General features: G+C 38.5%; 1 protein-coding gene across 1 annotated transcript in view; it reads right to left on the minus strand.

The window, feature by feature from the left end:
- Window positions 1–19,729, minus strand: part of SNTB2 (syntrophin beta 2) — a 109,691-nt gene that overhangs the window by 15,762 nt on the left and 74,200 nt on the right. The window contains exons 4-5 of the mRNA XM_027618739.2: window positions 18,459–18,601; window positions 4,753–4,949 (exon numbers count right to left, since the gene is read on the minus strand). Coding sequence (XP_027474540.1) covers window positions 4,753–4,949; window positions 18,459–18,601 — 340 coding nt within the window. The remainder of the gene's footprint in view (window positions 1–4,752; window positions 4,950–18,458; window positions 18,602–19,729) is intronic.

Consider the following 19,729-nt stretch of genomic DNA (forward strand, 5'->3'; position numbering starts at 1 on the left):
CATGCCCAGGATTACAAAGAACATGGCACTATGTTCCTTTCTTATAGCTATTTTGTCAAAGGCATGAAATAGGTCTTATTTATTTTTATTTCTCTCATTACAAAGCACAGCACTTTGTAAGTAATAAAACACCAAATAAATATTTGTTGATTTAATGAATTAAGAGAAACTGATACTGTATACATGTCCTCTAGGAGTTTAATCTGGGCATAAGAATGAGTCATTTAGAGGGGGGAAATCAGGGGCTTAAGGCACTGGTTTTGGAGTCAGAAAAGACCCAATTCAACCCCTTGCCATATTAACCCCAGTTCTTTCATCTTACAAATAGAGGTAATAAAACTTGGCTTAGAAGTGTGTGTGTTAGGATCAGAGGAAACAGGCATTCAATTTATGACTTGTAACAATCCTGGTAAGTACTCATTATTCTTTCTCCTTCTGCCCTTCCTACTTCAAAGGCAGGGGGTATGCCTACTGTGTCTATTTTAGTACAGCCACAGTAACAGTACAGAGTATATACTCAATCCATATTTGTCCAGTAGATGAACAAAAATTCAAGAGAATTTTACAAAATTGAGAATATTATAAAAGCAAACTTTCGTCATATATGCTAACAGTATAAATACTTTAAAATGCTCATTTTTCTTCTCCTCTTGCAGATTTTCTGCATATTTACTAATGCAACTCCTCCTATATCTACTTCTTAGTCTTTATAACATCAAAACTACAGAAATGCGAAGTATCTTCATAAAATTCTTATTTGATTTAAAAATTGTAATAGTTTGGGTAATTGGTATGATGAAATTAGCCTTTAAAAGCATACTTATTAAAGTTCAAATAATTATATACATATATGTATTTTCATATTTTATTCCTGTAACAAATGGAAAATGGTTTTATATACCAAAGGGAATTAACTGCATTCTCTGCCTAGTGATTTTTTTTTTTTAAGATTTTATTTATTTATTTGACAGAGAGAGACACAGCGAGAGAAGGAACACAAGCAGGGGGGGTGGGAGAGGGAGAAGCAGGCTTCCCACTGAGCAGGGAGCCCGATGTGGGACTCGATCCCAGGACCCTGGGATCATGACCTGAGCTGAAGGCAGACGCTTAACGACTGAGCCACCCAGGCGCCCTGCCTAGTGATCTTGACGTTCATATTTGCTAAAAGGAAAAAGTCCTTGTGTACTGGAAGGATCACAGATCAATTCTACTGTAATCTAATAAAACTTTAAAACTAAATGAACATTATGAAGTTCATGTACTGCATTCACTAGCAAAATCTTACAGGTAGTCACTGAAATTTTTCTAAATGATTAAACTATACAAAAAATAAATAAATGAGTAAACCATAACGAAAACACATAAGAGAAAGAAAGAGAGCTTAAATGATTCTTCTTGTCAACTTCCTAACATTCTTTAGGTCATGGATATCTGAATAGGTAGTACAATGTGCCATAATTATAGTTTTATTTTATTTTTTTAAAAGATTTTATTTATTTATTTGACAGAGAGAGAGAGAATAAGTAGGGGAGTGGGAGAGGGAGAAGCAGGCTCCCCACTAAGCAGGGAGCCCAATGCAGCCTGGGATCATGACCTGAGCCAAAGGCAGTTGCTTAACCAACTGAGCCACCCAGGCGTCCATAATTATAGTAACCTTTCTGAATCTCCCAACAATTTAACACAAAGTGGTAACATGCATCTGAAGGACATGCTTATGTATGAATGTGTGTATATATGTGAATGTGGATGTGCACATTAAGCATACACATATTAAGACATAATAGGGGTGCCTGGGTGGCTCAGTTGTTAAGCGTCTGCCTTCGGCTCAGGTCATGATCTTGGGGTCCTGGGATGGAGCCCTGCATCGGGCTCCCTGCTCTGAGGGAAGCCTGCTTCTCTCTCTTCCACTCCCCCTGCTTGGGTTCCCTCTCTCGCTGTATCTCTCTCTGTCAAATAAATAAATAAAATCTTAAAAAAAAAAAAGACATAATAGATTAGGTGCATGCACACACACACACACACACACACACACACACACACATTTTAAAGGAATTCTGGCTCTCATCAAAGCAGTTTACCTTCAGCCAGTTTAATACATGTGGCAGAGTTCTAAATACAGAGTAAGTGATTAGTAAGTACATCAGTTGACCTGAATTGTGGAAATGAAAGTACTACCAAGGTAATATTAAAATATAGCTGTAAATGAGAATTAAAAAGTTCAAAATTACCAAAAAATATGTTTCTTTTGTCTATTTTAAAGTATAAGGACCCAACCAATCCTTAGTCTCTCTTTCCTCCTCAAGCCATCTGTATTTAAACAACTGTGAGCCAGGGACTGGACAGATTTTTGTTTCCTGCCAGAAGTTTAGCTGCCAGACACCAAAGCAGCAACATGAAACTAAAAAATGTTAAAAATTTAAGTTGCATTCTTTGTTTTGGGAAACATATCTCTGTGGATTCTTTTTCTTTTTTTTAAGAATTTATTTATTTATTTGAGAGAGAGAGAGCGAGACAGCACACAAACAGGGGGGAGGGGCAGTGGGAGAGGGAGAAGCAGACTCCCTGCTGAGCAGGGAGCCCGATGGGGGGGCTTGATCCTAGGACCTTGGGATCAAGATCTGAGCTGAAGGCAGACGCTTAACCATCTGAGCCACCAGGCGCCCTTCTCTTTGGATTCTTAAAGAAGATATGGTGAGGGGCGCCTGGGTGGCTCAGTCGTTAAGCATCTGCCTTCAGCTCAGGTCATGGTCCCAGGGTCCTGGGATCGAGCCCCGCATCAGGCTCCCTGCTTGGCGGGAAGCCTGCTTCTCCCTCTCCCGCTCCCCCTGCTTGTGTTCCCTCTCTCGCTGTGTCTTTCTCTGTCAAATAAATAAATAAAATCTTTAAAAAAAAAAAGAAGAAGAAGATATGGTGATCCCAGATGCCAGTAAAGGGCCTGATGAATGTTCTTGGGCTCCCCAAAGGAACACAGGGCACTGCAGACCTTCACATTGAGGACACATCCCTGATAGCACATTCTGTGGCCAAGACTAAAACCAGAGCCCAGCAGCCCTTAATGTGGTCACCAATCACTTCATCAAGAAAATGGGCAGGAAACACACAAGTGAGAAAGACAGTGTGGATATGGTGGCTTTGGTAGAAATCCAAGGTGGGGTCTTACTAGTCATTGGTGTCACTGCTTGAATTATCACTGTGGTTGTAAGGAAAATATCAAGCAATTACTAAAGAGTTGAAGAATTATGTCATTTTGACAACATTTAAAAAACCGTCCCTCCGCCAGTGTTAGAAGATGACCCACGGAAATGCTGCCTATGCAGTTCTAAAGCCATGGAGATCCCTCACTTTCCAGAAGCAACGGAAAGCAAGGTAAATTGTAAGACACTCTGCCCTTTAAACATTTTCTCTTTTTATAAAATTCTATAAAACTGTTTATAAAATAAAATACATAGAAAACAGGAACAAAAGTAAACTGACTTGGAACCAAGATAATAAAATTCATTCAAATCATATTAGAAACTCTGTGTCTTCATTTTGACTATTCTTTGTTCTTGTTAAAATGAAAAGCAATCTGGAAATATCTATACATATATATACAGTACATACACACAAACATATACAAATGAAGCCCATATAGACTAGCCACAAGAGGGCGCTTCAACAATGAAAAGACACCACCAGGCTTATTTCATTCGGTAAGTACTGGGCACACATTTTCAAACTTTTGAAGACAAACTCCTACTCAAAATTATTCTTATTTCTCTAAAGCCATAAGCCTTGCCAGATGCCCACATTTTAAGGGTCTCTCTCCATATCTTAGACTCTAAATCTTCTGAACTAGAGGGTTAGTGCGTCTAGTACTTAGTAAATGAGTCCTTATACTATCACATACAGATTAAAAAGATGAACAGCAAAACTGCCATGCTGTACACAGGGTGTTATGACGCAGCCATGTACAAGGCTTAGGAAAATTTTACTACTGAAACAGAAAAACCAGGTTCTTCCATCATGATCATTTTAAGCTGCCATATTTTAGAATATTTTTGAGTCTGGGGGCGTCTGGGTTGCTCAGTTGTTAAGCGTCTGCCTTCGGCTCAGGTCATGATCCCAGAGTCCTGGGATCGGCATTGGGCTCCCCACTATGCAGGAAGCCTGCTTCTCCCTCTCCCACTCCCCCTGCTTGTGTTCCCTCTCTCGCTGTCGCTCTATCTGTGTCAAATAAATAAAATCTTAAAAAAAAAAAAAAGAATATTTGAGTCTGGCCCAGACGATAACGGTTTTCACTTTATTTTTTTTAAGATTAAAAAAACATATTTTATTTATTCATTTGACATAGAGAGAGAGAGCATAAGTAAGGGGAGTGGCAGGCAGAGAGAGAGGGAGAAGCAGACTCACTGCCGAGCAGGGAGTCCAATGCGTGGCTCGATCCCAGGACCCTGGGATCATGACCTGAGTGGAAGGCAGATGTTCAACTGAATGAGCCACCCAGGTGCCCCTTTTTATTAAGATTTATTTATTTATTTGAGAGAGAGAGAGGGCATAAGTGGGAGGGAGAGGGAGAATCCCAAGCCGGTTCCACACCCAGTGCAGAGCCCAATGTGGGTCTTGATCTCAGGACCCTGTGATCATGACCTGAGCTGAAATCAAGAGTTGGATGCTCAACTGAGCCACGCAGACGTCCCTGGTTTTTACTTCAAAACAAAATATAACATTTCCATGTAATTACTATTAGAAACGGTATGTCAGGATCTATACCTAGAGAGACTTCCTTAATTAGCTCAGCAGCAGCATGGCAACCCTGAACAAGTATCCTGGTCCAAGTTGACAGATCCCGATGTGTCTCCACCCTGAAGAGATGCATCTCAATGCCCTGCCGAGAGCCTGTTCTGGTAGCAAAGGTAAGGTCAGATCCAAGTGAGGGTGATCGACATCCGGAGCCAGAATGAACCAACCTAGGACCACAAAGAGGGCAAAGATCAAAAGTAATTAATGTACTGGTATAGGAAAATGTCAGCAATTTATGCTGATAAATAAGCAAAGAGTTATAAAAGCCATCTGCAGTTTTTGGAAAAGTATGTTTCAAAACAATATTATAGTCTTTGAAGTATATACTGTTGTTTTCCCATAAAATAACCCCTTGAGTCACAGACAGAACACTGGGCTGGATGAGCTAAGGCCAAATTTTCCATTGGCTTTTTTATGCTCTGAAAAGGCTGTGCACGTCAAAAAAAAAAAATGTTCAATCTTGGTTAGGAAGTGTTAAGCCCCCACACACGAACAGCCTCCCTTACTATCAACATCACTCACTAGATGGTACTTTTTTTTTTTCTAACAAGAATGAGCCTACACTGACACATCATAATCACCTGAAATCCACAGTTTACTTTAGGGGTCACTCCTGGTGTTGTACATTGTACAGGTTTGGACAAATGTGTAACAACATATATCCATCATAATAGACAGAGTATTTTCAATGCCCTAAAAATCCTGTTTGCTCTGCTTATTCATCCCCTCCCCCTCCTCCTAGCAACCACTTATCTGTATACCTTTTACTTCCTTTTCTTAACTTAGTGCATTAGCAAGGATTGCTGGTATGATGTTGAAAAGGAGTGGCAAGAGGGGGCAGGACCTCCTTGCCTTATTCCTGATCTCAGTGGGAAAGCTTTGTGTTTGTCACTATTAAGCATGATATTGGCAATAGATTTTTTGTAGATAGTCTTTATCAAGCTGAGAATGTTCCCCTCTATTCCTAGTTTACTTTTTTTAATCATGAACGGGTGTTGGATTTTGTCAAATGACGTTTCTGCATCTCTTGATAGATTCATATGATTTTTCTTGTTGAGCTTGTTGATGGGATGGATTACATTAACTGATTTTCGAATATTGAACCAGCCTTGCATATCTGGGATCAATCCCACTTGGTCATGATGTATAATTCTTTTTATACTTTTTTGGATTTGATTTGCTAATATTTTGTTGAGGACTTTGCATATATATTCATAAGAGATATTAGTCTACAGTTTTCTTATAATGTCTTTGTCTGGTGTTGGTATTAGGGTAATGCTAGCCTCACAGAATGAGTTAGAAAGTATTCCCTCTGCTTCTATCCTCTGAAAGAGATTGTAGGGAATTTCTTCCTTAAATGTTTGGTAGAATTCACCAATGAACCCATCCAGGCCTGGTGCTTTCTTTTGGAAGACCTTACACTTTCCACAAAAAGTAACTCAAATGGATCTTAGATCTAAATGTAAAACGCAAAAGTATAAAACTTCCAGAAGACATCGTAAGAAAAAATCGAGGTAATCTAAAAAGATACAACACCAAAAGCATGATTCATGGAAAAAAAATTGGTAAGTTGTACTTTCTAAGTTAAAAACTTCTGCTTTGAAAGACACTATAAAAGAATGAAAAGACAAGCCACAGAATAGGAGAAAATATATGAAAAACACATATCTGATAAAGGACTAATATCCAAAATATACAAAGAACCCTTAAAATTCAACAATAAGAAAACAAAAAACCCATTTAAAAAATGGGGGGGGGGGAAGGGCAAAAGACTCACTTCTTAGTACATATCCAAAAGAATTGAAATTAGATTCTTGAGATATTTTACATCTATGTTCATAGCAGCATTATCCACAATAGCCAAGAGGTAGAAGCAACTTATATATTTGTCTACTGGCAGAATGAATGACTAAAGAAAATATGGTATACACATTCAACAAATAATTATTCAGTCTTAAAAAGAAGGAAATCTTGTCATGCATGCCAACACACATGAACATTTTAGACATTATACTAAGTGAAATAAGCCAATCACAAAAAGATAAATACTGCCTGACTCTACTAATATTAGCTACCTATAGACCAACTCTTAGAAACAGAAAGTACAATGGTGAGTTGAAGCCAGTAAGTCATATCAGCGACTGTGCATCTCAGGGTTTTAATGAAATTCTTACATGAACATTTCATCTAACTCCTGATTGACTGGAGAAGAGACCATTATTTCTGATAAATGTTGTACCTGGGGATTTCTGGGCAAGAAATTTGGGCAGAACTTACTTACTGGGCAAGTCTAATCTGTTCTAAAAGCTTTTATTTTTAGGCTGTGAAAATTCTGATAAGGATGAGACATAACTGGAGTGCTTGGCTGGCGCAGTCAGTAGAGCATGTGATTTGACCTCAGGGATGTAAGTTCGAGTCCCATGTTGGGTGTAGAGATTACTTAAAAATAAAATCTTTTTTTTTTTTTAAGATTTTATTTATTTATTTGACACAGAGAGAGAGAGCACAAGGAGGGGAGTGGCAGGCAGAGGGAGAGGGAGAAGCAGGCTCCCCACTGAGCAGAGAGCCCGCCGTGAGGCTCGATCCCAGGATCCCGGAATCATGACCTGAGCTGAAGGCACTCAACTGACTGAGCCACCCAGGCACCCTTAAAAATACAATCTTAAAAAAAAAAAAAAGAATGAAACATATTAATTTCTGTTCCTAAATAGCCAGTGAAAACTGATTTCCTAATCGTTGGAACTACTTGACTAAACTTTTGACTCCCATTTACTTGAGATGTAATACTGGTCCACTATATTAACAAAACAAAAATGATGTGCCATCTTTTTACTTTGAAAAGTGAGTTCCAACTCATTTGGATGGGGGGTAGGTAGTGATGATCCTGAAATAGTTTTAGATGTAACAAAATGAGAGCTTGAATTAATCGTTTTGGGGAAAAGGTTCAAATCAAGTATGAGACAGCAATGACACAAAGTACAGAAGAGAAAAAACACTGAGAAACAATTAGCAAAAAACCTTAGAGTTTCTATCATACACTGTATATACTCGGCCCCATGAGATGGTCCTAAGAATAGAGTTTCAAGGACAAAGAAAAGAAATATAACATACATGAACTAAAAACTATTTTCATAGGAAAAGAGCAGAATACTGCCTAAGAAAGTAGTGAGTGTTAACAAAAAATATATATATATATTTAAGATTTTATTTATTTGACAGAGAGAGACAGAGTGAGAGAGGGAACACAAGCAGAGGGAGCGGGAAAGGGAGAAGCAGGCTTCCCACTGAGCAGGGAGCCCGATGTGGGACTTGATCCCAGGACCCTGAGATCATGACCTGAGCCGAAGGCAGACGCTTAATGACTGAGCCACCCAGGTGCCCAACAAAATATATTTTAAAAATCCCTTCAACTGGGGCGCCTGGGTGGCTCAGTTGGTTAAGTGACTGCCTTCAGCTCAGGTCATGATCCTGGAGTCCCAGGATCGAGTCCCACATCGGGCTCTCCGCTCAGCAGGGAGTCTGCTTCTCCCTCTGACCCTCTCCCCTCTTGTGCTCTCTCACTCTCTCTCTCAAATAAATAAATAAAATCTTTAAAAAAATAAATAAAAATAAATAAAGTGCAAGGTTGAACATCCAAAAATCAATATGCTAATACACCATATAAACAGGTAAAGGACAAACCCACATGATCATTGTATTAGACATGGAAAAAGCATTTGACAAATTCCATACCCTTTCATGAGGAAAACACCCCTCACAAACATGGAAGAGAAGGGAACTTCTTCAACCTGATAAAGGCATCTATGAAAAACCCATAGCTAACATCATGCTTAATGGTAAAGGACTGAATGCTTTCCCCTTAAGATCAGGAAAAAGACAAGGATGTCTGCTTATGCCACTTCTATTTAATATTGTACTGGAGATTTTAGCCAGAGCAATTACGCCAGAAAATGAAATAAAGGGTACCCAGAAAAGAAAGTAGTACAACTACCTTTTATTTGAAGATGACATGATCTTGTACATGGAAGTCCTAAGGAATCCACTAAAAACCTATAGACTAATAAACGAGTCAAGCAAGAATGCAGATCAAGACATAAAAATCAATGTATTGGGGCACCTGGGTAGCTCATTTGGTTAAGTGTCTGACTCTTGATTTCGGCTCAGGTCATGATCTCAGGGTCGTGAGATGGAGCCCCGCCTTGGGCTCCATGCTGAGCATGAAGCCTGCTTAAGATTCTCTCTCTCCCTCTCCCTCTGCCCCCCCCCAACAAAATCAATGTATTGACTGTATATAGTAGGAGCGAACAATCTAAAAAGGAAATTAAGAAAAAAAATCCATTTGCAATAGATCAAAATGAAAAAATACTTAGGAATAAATTTAGCAAAAGAAGTATAAAACTTATACTAAGAAAACTACAAAACATTGCTGAAATAAATTAAAGACCTAAGTAAATAAAAAGATACCCTGTATCATGGACCAGAAGACAATGTTTTTAAGATGGCAATATTCCCTAAATTGATCTACAGATTCAAGGCAATCTCTACCAAATTCCATCTTTTTTCCCCAGAAATTGACAAGCTGATCCTAACATCCATGTGAAAACGCAAGGGACTCACAATCACCAAAATAATTTTGAAAAAGAACAAAACTGGGCGATTCACACTTAAAACTTACCACAAAGGTATAAAATTGAGAGTCCAGAAAAAAACCCTCACAGTTATGATCAATTGATTTTTGCCAAGAGAGTTCAGTGGAGAAAGAATAGTCTTTTTAACAAATGGTACTGTGATAACTGAATATTCCCAAGCAAAAGAATGATATTTGATCACTACTTCACACTATACAAAAATTGACTCTTTATGGATAAAAGAATGAGTGTGAGAGCTAAAACTATAAACATTTTTTTAAAAATACTTTTTATTTATTTATTTGACACAGAGAGAGAGAGAGAGCACAAGCAGGGGAAGTGGCAGGCAGAGGGAGAAGCAGGCTTCCCAATGAGCAGGGAGCCCGATGTGGGGCTCGATCCCAGGACCCTGGGATCATGACCTGAGCCAAAGGCAGCCGCTTAACTGACTGAGCCACCCAGGTGCCCCTTAAAACTATAAAACTTTTAGAAGAGTACAGAAGAGTAAATTTTTGTGACCTTGGATTAGGGAAAGCCTTCTTAAATATAACACAAAAATGCAAGAGAAGACTGATAAATTGGACTTCATCAAAATTAAAAACTTCTGTGCTTCCAATGACACTGTCAAGAAAGTGAAAAGACAATTCATAGAACAGGAAAAATATCTGCAAATCATATATTTGATAAGGTATTTGTCTATAGAATATATAAAGAACTCTTACAATTCAATAATAAAAAGGCAACCCAATTAGAGGATCAAGGATTTGAATAGATACTGCTCCCAAGAAAATATACAAATGGCCAGTAAGTACATGAAAAGATGCTCAACATCATTAGCTATTAGGGAAATAAAACTTAAAACCATGAGGATGTGGGGGTGCCCGGGTGGCTCAGTCGGTATCTGCCTTTGGCTCAGGTCATGATCCCAGGGGTCCTGGGATCAAGCCCCACGTCAGACTCCCTGCTCCTCGGGAAGCCTGCTTCTCCTTCCTCCTCTGCCACATCCCCTGCCTATGCTCTCCTGTTCTCTCTCTGTCAAATAAATAAATAAAATCTTAAAAAAAAATAAAGTTAAAAACAAATAAACAAACATGAGGATGGAGAGAAAATGGAAAACTCACACCGGGCTGGTGAGAATTTCAAATGATATAGTGCCTCTATTAAACAGCCTGGTACTTTCTCAAAAAAATGTTAAACATAGAGCTCCATATGACCCAGGAATTCTATTCCTAGCTATATATGCCCCCAAACCAACATATGTTCACATAAAAACTTGTATATGAATATTACAGCAGCATTATTCATAAGAGTCAAAAAGTGTAAATAAGCCAAATGGCCATCAACTGGTAAATGTGGTATATCCATACAATGGAAGATTATTCAGCCATAAAAAGAAATGAAGCTGAGACACATGCTACAATATGGATCAACCTTAAAAACAGTATGCTGTGGGAAAGAAACCAGACGTAAAAGGCTACATATGATTCCATTTATATGAAATGTCCAGAATAGGCAAATCTATAGAGATAGAATTAGATTCCTGGTTCCTAAGGGCTGGTGGAGGGGAAAATGAGAAGTGACTGCCAATGGGTAAGGATTTCCTTTTTAGGGTGATGAAAGTGTCCTAATATTGATTATAGTGATGGTCACACAACTCTGGGAACATACTAAAAACCATTAAATACTACACTTTGAATGGGTGAATTGTATGGTATATGAGTTATCTCAGTAAAGCTGCTAAAAAAATAACAGTGAAGGGGTGCCTGGATGGCTCAGTCAGTTGAGCATTGGACTCTTGATTTTGGCTCAGGTCATGATCTCAGGGTTGCGGGATTGAGCCCCGTGCTGGGCTCCGTGCTCAGCTGGGAGTCTGCTTGTCTCTCTCTCCCTCTGTCCCTCCCCCACGCTCTCTCTTGCTCTTTAAAATAAATAAATAAATCTTCAAAAAAAAAGAACACAGGAGATAGAATTCATCAATCTTTTATTAAGCTAGATATAAAGAGATCAGCAAAAAATACAAAACAATGCCACTCTTCACATTAATTTTTTTTTGTTTTGGAAAATATTATTTTAATACAAATAAGTTAATATTGAGACACGATAGGTTTTTTTTACTTTTATTTTTAAATTAATATTTTTTAAATTTCTCAGTTTTAATTTCTAATTATAGTAAATATCAATCAGTATAACCCAGATAAGGAAAAGCAATTTTGTGTTTTCATTAGTTTTTAAGAGTATATAAAGGTCGTCAGACCAGAAAGCTGGCAGACGAGGACTAGTTTAGTGCTTTTCAACTGGCTACACATTTGAATCATCTGGATAAGTTTTTATTAATAAGAATAAGATTGCCTGGGCCCCACCCTAGACCAGTTAAATCTGAATTTTTGAGGATCTGAGCCAGACATAAGTAATTTTTTAAAGCTACGCACCAGGTAATTCTAGTGTATATCCAGGGTTGAGAACTAATGTGATTAACTTGGCTAAACCAGTTGGTAGATTAGAAGAAATTACCTTTTTCTTGAAAGACACACTGTTGCCTTTTATCTGAACCAACACTGGCTTTTGACAACTAAAGGAAATGTAAAGGAGCATCCATTTGCCCTAAGAAGAAGTCCTTTTGCTCAGTATGCCCGGGTGGCTCAGTCGGTTAGGCATCTGCCTTTGGCTCAGGTCAGGATCCCAGGGTGCTGAGATGGAGCCCCACAGCAGGAAGCCTGCTTCTACCTCTCCTCCTCTGCTGCTACCCTCTGCTTGTGCATTCTCTCTCTCTGACAAATAAAATCTTAAAAAATAAAAAAGTCCTTTTGCTCAAATTACCATTAGAGGAGTGAAGGATGGAACCAGCAAATTTTTTAGAAAAATATTATATGGCCTACAATGAAGCGAAGAACAAGCTTTTTTTTTTTTTTCCTTTAAAGAACAAGCCATTTTATTTATTGCTCTTTAAGGTACAATCCTCATCCAAATTTTCAAAAGTCCTATATGAAAAACATTGTCTGAGAGTGATTTTTTTAAAAGATTTTATTTATTTGAGAGAAAGTGAGCGAAAGGGAACACAAGTGGGGGGTGGGGGGAATGGGGGAGAGGCAGAGGGAGAAGCAAACTCCCCTCTGAGCAGGGAGCCCCATGCAGGGTTGGATCCCAGGACGCTGGGATCATGACTTAAGCCAAAGGCAAACGCTGAAGCTTAACCTTAACCGACTGAGCCACACCGGCACCCAAAAGTGCTGTTTTTTAAACTGCTGCTTCTACACTGGAGCTCCTTGGGTGGTTTCTTGTGCTGTCTCTTTAAAGGGTGGGGACTCAGCTTCCTAACGCCCTTGGGGCTCTCCAGAGCTGAGCCCACTGATTTTTAAAATTTCAGGCTTTAAGTCCCACTGGTTGTAAAATCTCAGGAAATTCGGCCCCTCTCCCTTTCAAAGGCAAATGTTATGGGGATTTGTCTTCCCTGTGCAGGCTTCCTGATGTGATAGTCTGTTTCTTGCCCTGTGGCTGCACCTGTAACTAAAGGCATTAAAAAATTAATGAGAAGAGTGGCATTGTTTTGCATTTTTTGCTAATCTCTATATATCCAGCTTAATAATAACTAGCTTTCCCGACCATGTCTCTGCCCTTCCTACCCTCTTCAATGCAACCTCTTCTCTGCCTTTAGTTGTGGTGTTTGTTCTGCCAGCCTTTGGGTGTTTTCTGAATTATTTATGCTGATGTATTATCCAGCTGCATGTTTCTGTGGGATGAGGTGAACTTAGGGTCCTTCTACTCCACCATCTTCCCAGCCTCTCTCCACAAGTTGTTTTCTCAAGTAAAAAATGGTGGTCCATGAAAAATCACAGCTAGTTCAACTAGCAAGTCAACCACACATGTGTTTTTGAGACAACCATCATACTTCAGTACGCAGCCGAAGTGCTTTTTTGAGTACTTCCCACCTCATCTTATAGAATATTAAGAAGATGAGGACTCAAGGGTTAAGATTAAGTAAAACTGAATTTTTACTGCTCCAACAAAGACATTTTGAGGTGAAACTGGCATCCCCACCCCCACAACGCCCCTCAAGTCCATACAGTTTGGTATGGAATCGACTACCTTGATTCATGCTAAGGCACCAGCAATTTTATCAACCCTCAGTACAAATGTCAACAGGGAAAAAAGCAAGTAACATCTTAGTATTACTAAGAAAATAGTTTGGGACTCAAAGACCCCCTGAAAAGGGGATCCTCAGAGGTCCATGAAGTATGCTTTGAGAACTGCCTCACTGAGCTGATTCCTATAGAACCAACATGCCAATTGAACATCAGTTATCTCAGCAAGAGTTAAGTTTCAAAATTATTCCACATGTGATCCAAGTTAAGACAGCATGGGCAAAGCAACAGGGTGGATTCTACCATATTCAGTTTGATTGCTAATCCCATGTCAGACATTAAAAAATATAAGTCTGGGAGAATTTTTCCTACAGGTTTTGATTATGAAATATTTGGCAGAGGAAATCTAATTCAAACCAGGTGCTGGACTCTTGCTGAGCAGCAGTCGGTTAGAACACACTGCCAAAAGGACCCCTTCAGTGGGGAGGCCAGATGAGCTCATGCAAAGGCGTTTTTAGCAGGTTTTGCCCCCTAAATCCCCTAAGCGCAACACCACTCAATTTTCCACATTGTAAAGTAGCCACACTTTCTTTGGATCTTTTTCTATTCCAAAGAAAGTTTATAGGAAAAGACTACAAAATGCACATCCTGCAAAATTCATAGCACCTTTAAAACCAATGGGTTTTTCTACCTGTATCATGTATCTGGCCTTAATCTTAAGAAATATGTAAAACAAAAATTTTAAAAAATCAAATAAAAATCTTCTTCATTTATCACCCTCAAATTCCTCACCAGCGTGAAAATACCAACTATTAAGTGTACACACACACATATCTTGGTTTCTAAGAATCTGTAAATGTGCAAGCCAATAAAGGATATTAATTTATATTACCCTAACAACATTCTTTGATTTTCAAACTACAATTAACTCTTATTTTATTAGGGACTACCTACTTTTGTGGGTAATCAAAGTCCTTGATTTCTTTTCCTTCCCTATGTGTTTATACTATCTTCTTTTTTTCTTTTTCTCATCTACTCATAAGAATATGTTCCAAAGTATTAGAAGTAGAATTAATGAAAGTAAATATGCAGCCCTTTCTCATTACTCATAAGTCTCAAACCCTATCTTTCCCCCACACCGAAAAGACATAAACCTACCACTTTCTGGCCTTGCTGCTCTCTGTGGCATACCTCCTGGTCTGGTTCCATCCTTTGGTTTCTCTCAGTGGCCAAACTCTACCCCGCTACGGGAGGCAAAGGATGATTAAGCCCCACTTAGTTCTACCTTGCAGTGACTTGAACCAATTCCATCTCGCTGACACGGCCACATGGAAAAAATAAACCTCTCATCTGCCTGTCATCTTTGCTCCTAATCTACTGGTACTTCCTGAACAAGGAGTAAAGAATCCTTGCTGCAACATGAATTAAACTTATTAAGAAACAACATGTTCAGAGAGCTACAGGCGCCACCCATTTAATTTATGGCCAAGTTCAATTTGCATGTCTAGGTTGGTCCAAATAATACATTTGAATTCCTCACATTTAACATGAAACTTTCACTATTTATAAAAACTATCGGGTAGAGCTAAGCTCCTCTTTTAACAATGGCCAAATCAACCCAATTACTTTTTACATAGAATTCCTCTTTGACAGATTTTCACTTAATAATAAATAATAATTATTATAATTAAAGCAGCTAACACTTACTTATGCACTTACAATGTGTCAGGTACTATTGTAGCATTTTACAAGTATTAACTCATCTGATACTCACACCCACCCTATCTCATTAGTATTCACCAAACAAATTAATTGTACAGCAAAGAAAGACTAGGTAACATGCTGCCAATTACCTACTATAAGTGGCAAAATAGGGACTCAAATGCAGTCTATTAAGGATTGGTCTTAGTTTCTTCTATTACATCTTTGGGGTTTTTTGGGGGAGGGGTTGTTTTAATTATAACAGCTTTACTGAGATATAATTAGTGGATTTTAACATACTCAGAATTGTGCAACCATCACCACATTCAATTTTAGCACACTTTCATTACCCCAAAAAGAAGTCCTATACTCATTTGTCATCACTGTCTATTTTTGCCACAATCCTTGGCAATGACCAACCTACTTTCTATTTCTATAGATTTGCCCATTCTGGACATTTGAAATAAACTAAATCATATAATATGTGGTCTTTTGTGTCTGGCTACTTTCACTTAGTATGTTTTCAAGGTTCATCCATGTTGCAGAGTATATCAGAACACATTCTTTCTTTCTTTTTTTTTTTAAGATTTTATTTATTTATTTGACAGAGAGAGACAGCTAGAGAGGGAACACAAGCAGGGAGAATGGGAGAGGGAGAAGCAGGCTTCCTCTCGGCAGGGAGCCTGATGTGGGGCTCGATCCCAGGACCCTGGGATCATGACCTGAGCTGAAGGCAGACGCTTGACGACTGAGCCACCCAGGCTCCCTCTTTTCTTTTCTTTTTTTAAAGTAAGCTTCATGCCCAGCAAGGAGCCCAACGTGGGGCTTGAGCTCATGACCCTGAGATCAAGACCTGAGCTGAGATCAACAGTCAGATGCTTAACCAGTGAGCCACCCAGGCGTTCCTCATGTAAAAGTGTTTGTGTGGACATAGTTTTCATTTCTTTTGGGTATACAACCTACGGGTGGAATTGCTAGGTCGTATGGTGACTATGTTTAGCCTTTTGAGGAACTGCCAAACTGTTTTCCACATGCACCATTTTACATTCCCATCAGCAGTGTAGGAGGGTTCCATTTTCTCCATTTCCTAATCTACACTTGTTATTGTTTGTCTTTTTAATTATAGCCATCCTTATAGGTGGGAAGTGGTATCTCATTGTAGTTTCAATTTGCATTTCCATCATGGCTAATTATGTTGAGCATCTTTTCATGTGCTTATTAGCCATTTGTGTATCTTCTTTAGACAAATGTTTTTTAAGATCCTTTCCCCATTTTTTAATTGGGTAGTTTACCTTTTTTATTACTGAGTTATAACAGTTCTTTATATTTTCTAGATACCAGTCCCAAATTAGATAAATGATTTGCAAATATTTTCTCCTATTCTGTGGGTTGTCTTTTCACTTTCTTGATGGTGACATTTGAAGCATAAAAGTTTTTAATTTTAATGAAGTTCAATTTATTTATTTTTTCTCTTGCTGCTTGTGCTTTTGGTGTCCTATCCAAGAAGGTCTGCCTAAGCTAAGGTCACAAAGATATACTCCTGTATTTTCTCCTAAGAGTTTTATAGTTTCAGCTCTTAAATTTTATTTATATCTTTTCCTTATTTGCAAATTAATGCCACACTGATAGTAGACACAGAACCATCCTATTTCCTTCTTTAGTACCAAAGTGCTTCGGTGGTCTAGGCCCCGTCCAGTCAATGGCCAGAAATTATTTGTTTATAGGATTCTACTTTCTAGTATTGAACAAAGGCTCATCTATGGGATGTCACAGATTTCTGCTCCATTTCTCCAGTGACACACAATTAAGGAAACGTCTAAGGATAAAGCTACCCTCCTTGCATTCTATGATCATATCTAGAGTATAAGCTTCTTCCATAAAATTTAAACTTAAGAGATCTCTTTCATCATATTCATAAACTTTAAATCTTTGGGAAATACAAATTTAATTGTTGTAATTACAACTACTGAGGTATGTCATGTTTTCATAGGATTCCTGTCATGCTCCCAATGTAAGTATGAACGAGAAACTATAATTTAAGTAATAGAATTGAACTCAATTAAAATTTATTGAGGGCCCACTATATGCAAAGCATTATGGGAGTGCTGAGATGACTAAGTCATAGTTCTTGACCTCAAAGAGGTTATAATTTAGTGGGGATTAAAAAAAAATCCAGAGGGGAAAAAAACAAAATCAAACCAGAGAACTGATGATTAAATTCAGTCTTTCTGCAGAACCCTTATATCCTCAAGGAATTAATTAATTCTTAGGCTCAACAAATCCTTTATTTCTATTCTGTGATCTAGGTGCTCCAGCTCTAAATTACAGAGAAATTCCTAAAAGCTATGTGAAAACTATATTTTATAAAAAGAATGATATATGTAAGAGAACTTGGAAAGTTGAAGGAAATCCTATATAACGTGAAAGTCTTCCTGTAATTTAAAGAATACTCTTCCTCAAGTGACTCTTTGTCAACTCAAAGCAGGAAGCCCCATCACCATTCCTACCCCCAACCACACCGTTCCCTGGAGGACATACCAGATTGTCCCATCATGTAGCTTTTTTTACTACCAAATACTTTTCTGTGGAGCTCCTTTTTTAATGTATAGTTTTTGAGTTACTTCAAAACCGGATTATTTTTTTAAGCTCAAATAATGCTAAATGTGAATATGTTTTCTAGTTTCAGACTAGTTTCTAGTTACCTCTTAAGACATTTTGGTCCCCAAATCTATATATCTCTATTCTTTTCCCTGCCAACTTTCCACATCTGGCATGCTAGAAACTTCCTGTTGCTTCAGGTCAAATCGATGTTTATTTGCTGGCATCACAATTATGTGCTCTTACACTAGAAAGAGAACTGAAGAATATTTTGCTGAGTTGTGTGGTTTATCCACAGTACCACATTCTGGTTTAAGTGATTTCATCACTCAAAAGGCTACCCCAGGTTCAGTGGTTTTCTAGTCACAGTCAATAAAGTAAAGGAAAAAAAAAAACCTACTATTTATCTTTATGACTAAGCAAGACTTGAAGGGAACAGTTATAGGAAGCTGTTTCAACAACTTAAAAAATGCTAAATGACAGAAAACGTTTACTGAGCTGGAAGCTGCAAAATAATCAATAAGGTTGTGAAAGGAAAGTTTTTGTCTCAAACATCTATATCCGCTACTTAAATGCTATTTTAGGTACCTAAGATAATAGAATTCACTTTAAATTTTTTTGGTAGAGTTAGAATAGGATAGCTATTTTATTTTTTTGTCTTTAGACTTACCTTGTGGCAACAAGAGGGTAGCTATGACACGGTGATGCCCAGGCATCCCTTGTCCATGGCATACAGTCATAAAGCAGCAAATCCTTCTCAGTCACAGCCATGAGGACAGGTCTCCATTGTTGTCTTCCACCATCTAGTTTTGCCTGTGACAATGGTAAAATCCAGAAAGCAGAGCTAACTATAATGATATGTATCTGTAAAAGTCCCTTCAGCGATGGTCTCACATGGGTCTCCATTTTGTTCCCTGAACCTAACAGGCTTGCAGAACAGGAAACATCCCATCAGGTTCCTTTCCACTGGCTGGGATTCTCCAACGGGAGGTGTGAGGTGGTCTGTATAAGCTGTAAAAGCTCTCTCTGAGTGAGAGACATTATCTAGTGATAGGACTCTGTTTTTAGAGTTCCCCATTAACTTTAGGAAGTTTCTGTTTCTGTTTCAAATGTACCATTGCATTTACCTGCATGAAGTTCAGTTACCTCTGTGAGGATTTAAAAATGTAGGAAAACACCACTATTTATCCATATTGTCAAGGATCCAAAGCCAAAAAGCAAAAGACTATGCTGAACAAAATCCCTGGTTTATCAAAACATTTCTCCCCATGAAATGACAGACAGGGAATACTTAACAATAGCGTTATTTTTACACAGATCCTAAAACAAAAACAAAAAAACACAGATGCTTCAGGGGCGCCTGGGTGGCTTAGTTTGTTAAGCGTCTGCCTTCGGCTCAGGTCATGATCCCAGGGTCCTGGCATCGAGCCCCACATCGGGCTCCCTGCTCGGCGGGAAGCCTGCTTCTCCCTCTCCCACTCCCCCTGCCTGTGTTCCCTCTCTCGCTGTGTCTCTCTCTGTCAAATAAATAAATAAAATCTTAAAAAAACAAAACAAAACACAGATGCTTCAGCTATCACTGATGGTTTCAAGGAGAAATCAAAATGATTAATCACTTGTCTCTTACAGAGTTGTCTTTAAAGCTACTTATTTTCTCTTCCTTAATGACTTCTGAAGGTCATTTGGACATGTCAGAGCCCCTTAAGAATGTATCTATAATCTGAAAAGTGGCCTGAGTGGTTCGGTTCTGTGTTATAACATCTATTACTAGAACTTTCCCCTCATAGTTAGAGCCACAAACTGATTCCAGGAGTCGGAAATGAATTCTAGCCAGTGAAGTGACCCATGTTCTTGCATGTGCTGAAAGCACAAAATATACGACCCTACTCTGAGATTCCAGCAAGGTATTGTAGAAATAATACTCTATAATACCTGGAGGGA

Source organism: Zalophus californianus, chromosome 17 (assembly GCF_009762305.2).
Source record: "Zalophus californianus isolate mZalCal1 chromosome 17, mZalCal1.pri.v2, whole genome shotgun sequence".
NCBI lineage: Eukaryota > Metazoa > Chordata > Mammalia > Carnivora > Otariidae > Zalophus > Zalophus californianus.